Raw genomic sequence first — 4,534 nt, 5'->3', positions numbered from 1 at the left:
TGTCAACATATTCTGTTACACCAAATACACAAAATAATGATCTTTAAAAAAGCATCATATGACCCCTTTAAGGGTTTACATTTAATTGTGCAGTGTGCCAGTCAATAAAGTGATCCTCCTCAGAACAGGTCTCAGGTAACCCACATGACATACTGCTGCTCTAGAGTTTTGCTGTGAGTTGGCATAAACATTTTAGTGCATAAAGTAATTTAAATGTATGTACATTGTTTCATTCTTGTATAACTTCCATGTTTGAACATAGAGACAGGGTTTCACAGACAGGAATTAGCTTAAACCAGGACTAGGCCTTGGTTAAATTAGGATATTTAAATTTTAAGATGTGTCAGTACAAGATATTTTCAGTTAAGACAGCTTGAACATGCATTGAACAGGCCTGTGAATCCGGGGGCTAATGTTTATATAACGTTAGCTGTGCTCTCATATCACAGTTATGAGGGCCATACTTACACTTCCAAAGCATCTCTTCCATTTCTTCTTCCTTCCAAAACAAGTTAGTCATTAAGAGGGCTCTGAACCTAGACAGAACAGAAGTATATTCATCCGTTTTTGTATTTATACCGTTAATTAATTTAAACTTACTCTTTCAAACAACAGCCTTGTCTATTAAACTTAAATTATTGCACTCACCATATTAGCGCCACCATCGTCTCTCCTCCGCTGCAATCGCGGCTGCTGTGTGAGTAAAATTTACGTACACTCCTCATAAACAACATCGAGTGAAAAAGAAAAAGGAAAATAATCTCAGGCGAACTCGCTTGTCCGGGGTTCAAGCGCATTTTTTTTTTGTCCGCTGCAGGCGCGTGAGAAAATTAGCTAGCTAGTTTTAGCTAGTTTGTCTTTAGACAAACAACAGTTTCGCCGATCAGTCTCTCGAGGAAAAGAGAGAGCGATAAAAGGTAAATGGCGGAAAATAACGTCCATACAACTAACTTATCTAAAACAAAGTTTCCACCTTCTCATCCACAGCTCGTTGAATTCACACACAATCACGGTCGGTGACAAAATGTTGTCGTTAACTGACTCGCAGCACCAGTGTGAGGAGGCGTGGTCATGATATAAACTTAATAATATGAGTTCCTCGAACCTTGATATTTTACATTCGTCAAAACAAATAATGTCTTAGTTGAGCTCTTAATGAAAAATATTTATATTTATCAATGTTTTGAACTAAAAAAAATATTACTTGAAAAATAAAACAAATAGGCTAATGGTCAATTTAACTGAAAGACAAATTATTAATTGGATGAAGTACTGCTTGAAAAACTTTTTTCAGTGTAGGATCACACTATCACACTTACCTCTTTATCTGCATTTTCCTGGGAGATATCTGTGTTGTAGGCCCAGGATGCAAGGGAATACTGGTACACGAGATTGGTTGCCTCCTCATCAAATTTCTTCAAGAATTCCCTTGCGCTTTCCTCCACGGTCTGAGAGCAGTCCACAGAGGCCATGGCCAAAAGCAGGAGCCAGCGAGCAAGCATTGCGACAGCACTTGTCCCACCGACACTGACACTGTTGTTTTCCCCATGCGTGATTTTATCGAAGACGCTCAATTGCTTTGCCCTTTGACCAACATTGTGCTTGAATACAGGTGGGATGGTTCCAGGCAGGAGTCTCACTGGATGTTGCATTACACGTCTTCTGCTAAAATTACCATATTTATTATTAAATGGCCATATTATTATTATTAAAGTAACATCACACCTCTTCACAAATGGTATGAAGCAAATTACACAAAACATAATATTGTTTCAGTATTACTTAGCAATTGATGAAAATGATCCACTATTATAAATTATAAACTAAACTAAATTAAACTAACTAAATTAAAACTTTTAGTTTTTCATTACTATTTATTTTTAAATGAATGTGTGCTTCATATACCGGCTGTATCTGGTTTGTTCATTACTGAAAGCTAAAGCAAAATACACCAAAAATACTGATTTTTGCGAAGAGCAGACCTGTGATCTTTACTTTGAGTCATTGTGCAAACATAATCTAGGCCTATAAAATCATAAATAACAGTGCCTGTGTCAGCTAAAGTAGATCTTTATCAAGATAAGCTGATAACTCAGAGAGTTTCGTAGTTAAATTATACCTTAACATATTAAATAATACATTTGATTGAACAGAAAGATATTACAGTTGGAACATGAGAAACATAGATGACTATTTTAAATTTCATCTGGAATAATTCCATGAATCATTAAGATGGAATAGTTGGGAACATTTTGAAACAGTCTCACTATAATTTAGAGGCATTTCACAGTTTTTAACCCCACCTTCACATTTACAATTACTAAACACAATGTCCAGACAAACGGTCAGTTTTCAGTTTCAAATTTCAGATTGTTTAAGTAGATAGCTGTTTAATCTGTTTATTTTAGTTCATCCATGAATCAGAGATGTGATTTTATCTCGTTTTGTTTTATGGTTTTTATGTGAGGTTGGGTTAAGGTAAGGTTATCTTTGTCAGCCCTAATAAACCGTGATTAAATGTTAACCAGTAAAAACCATGATTAATCACTACACTATCTTTCTTTCTCTCTTAATAAAATTTTTTAGTTACTTCCAATTTATAATCTATCAGCTGTGACATATAAATCTGCATGTTTTTTTATATTTAATCCAAGGGCATTTTTTACCTTAATATATAGGGCATTTCCCCACTAACCTCATTAATACTTCATCTTTCATTTCAAATTCTTACATTTAATCTATAATTTCAATTATAATAATGTGATTATTGTTATCTCTACGTTATCAAATTAAATCATTTACACAGAAAAAATTTAATTGCACTGAATAATGTTATGAGATTGTTTTAAATATTTTTTGGAATATACAAACAAGAAATGATGGTGGAAGTTATACTTTTAAACTAAATTAAAACGCCAGTATAGGTGCCAGTAGTGAGCGTTTAATGAGTGAGTCACTGAGTTGTTAATTCAAGTGATTCGTTCAAACGGCTGATTCATCATATGTTTATGCATGGGCTATTGAAACTTTGACTCAACCGATTCGTTCAGAACACGGAATCATTCAGCAATGAATCGGCTGGTTTCTGTGAGATGCGCTGTTTCCGCCTAAATTGTAAGTGACCTAATATTATTGTACTTGCTTATTGAACTGTTTATTGAACTATTATACAGTTCGTAATGGTGAAAACGTTGTGTGATGTTGCCTAACTAACTGTATTTTAAACATCAAAACTTTTCATTTAGATTTTTTTTTACCTCAGCATGCTTGCTTGTCTGGCGTTAATGAAGCGTTAATGTCAAGCCCCAGAGTCAATGTGCCGGGGCTGAAACCCGGACGGACCCGGCCCAATTTAAACCCTGTATATATATATATATATATACTTAAAATGTACCTGTAGAGTTCTGAAAGTATTTAAAATAAGTGCATATCTAACTTGCTTTCATATTTTCATCAGATCAGCCTGAAATTTATTTTTAACTTGAAATATTTTGTGTGAGTGTGCATTTTAATGAATATGAATTCATTAAATAGCCTACACAAATACATTGCAATCAGGATTTGGTTGAGAGTATAGCAGCACAAGAGAGACTGCGGCTCTGTTAACCAGGTTATATCTTTATTTTATGTTCATAATCATAAAACAGTGCATTTTCTCGCTATATTGCACAGTCATATAGTGACAATTCAGTGGTAGTTGCAAAATATGAGCACCAGGTGGTGATCTTTTTTTAATACGCTTTGAATTTTAGCTGCTGCTGCAGTTTCCACCACGAGAGGCTGCTCGCCAACATATATGGTGCGGATCTCATGATGGTAAAATATTAATCTTTTAAATTTAAGAACAGAGGGTAAATACTGAAAAACTCAGAGAAACTCCTTGGTTATCACAACAGCTTTCACGTCTCAGATCTATCTATAGCACTATTCCAAGCATTCAGCTCAGCTTTTGTGTTGTTAAGCCCAAGCATCTCTAAGTCCTCGACAAAAGAGTGGATAAAGTTGATCCAAACGTTACCCCTAACCGGAAAACCGCTGCAATGATGTAACTGCAACCTTTGCGGTTCCAAAACGGGGCACAGATACTTTACGCCGTCACCTTTGTAGCAATCACAATGGAGCATTAATGACGTAGTCAGGGGTTGTGAATGAACTTATTAATTTCAGCAGACTGAAAAGACTTAAACGGCCTCTAGCTATATAGAGAGGAGACTGTTTTATTGTAACGCAGGGTAAGTTGTAACCAATTTTAACAGATTAAAAAACGAGCTGCACTATCATGCATCACCACCAACTTCCTGAGGTAACAGCAGACGTTGTATTATTATAGAAAATAATATTATGTATAATAATTATTTTGAACAGTGCATTTGATTACCGCGATAAATTTTCCCATCAACAAAAAAAGAGTTAAAGCTGTTAAAACGAATTGTGTTACGAGACTCTCTAACACATTATTTTTCTAGATGAATTAATCAAAGCTATATAAACGTGCGTAGATCTTCAAACATCTAAGCCCCCCCACCACCCCCAC

At 35.2% G+C, this 4,534-nt stretch overlaps 1 protein-coding gene across 1 annotated transcript in view; it reads right to left on the bottom strand.

The window, feature by feature from the left end:
• The window catches only part of ace2 (angiotensin I converting enzyme 2), a 16,107-nt gene extending 14,549 nt beyond the window's left edge, over positions 1-1,558 (bottom strand). The window contains 1 exon segment of the mRNA XM_016489839.1: positions 1,320-1,558. Coding sequence (XP_016345325.1) covers positions 1,320-1,502 — 183 coding nt within the window. The 5' untranslated portion in view covers positions 1,503-1,558.
• Between the last annotated feature and the right edge of the window lie 2,976 nt (positions 1,559-4,534).

The sequence above is a fragment of the Sinocyclocheilus anshuiensis genome, unplaced genomic scaffold (genome assembly GCF_001515605.1).
Source record: "Sinocyclocheilus anshuiensis isolate Anshui unplaced genomic scaffold, SAMN03320099.WGS_v1.1 scaffold1154, whole genome shotgun sequence".
In the NCBI taxonomy this organism is placed as follows: domain Eukaryota; kingdom Metazoa; phylum Chordata; class Actinopteri; order Cypriniformes; family Cyprinidae; genus Sinocyclocheilus; species Sinocyclocheilus anshuiensis.
This window is presented reverse-complemented; position numbering and strand designations above follow the sequence as displayed.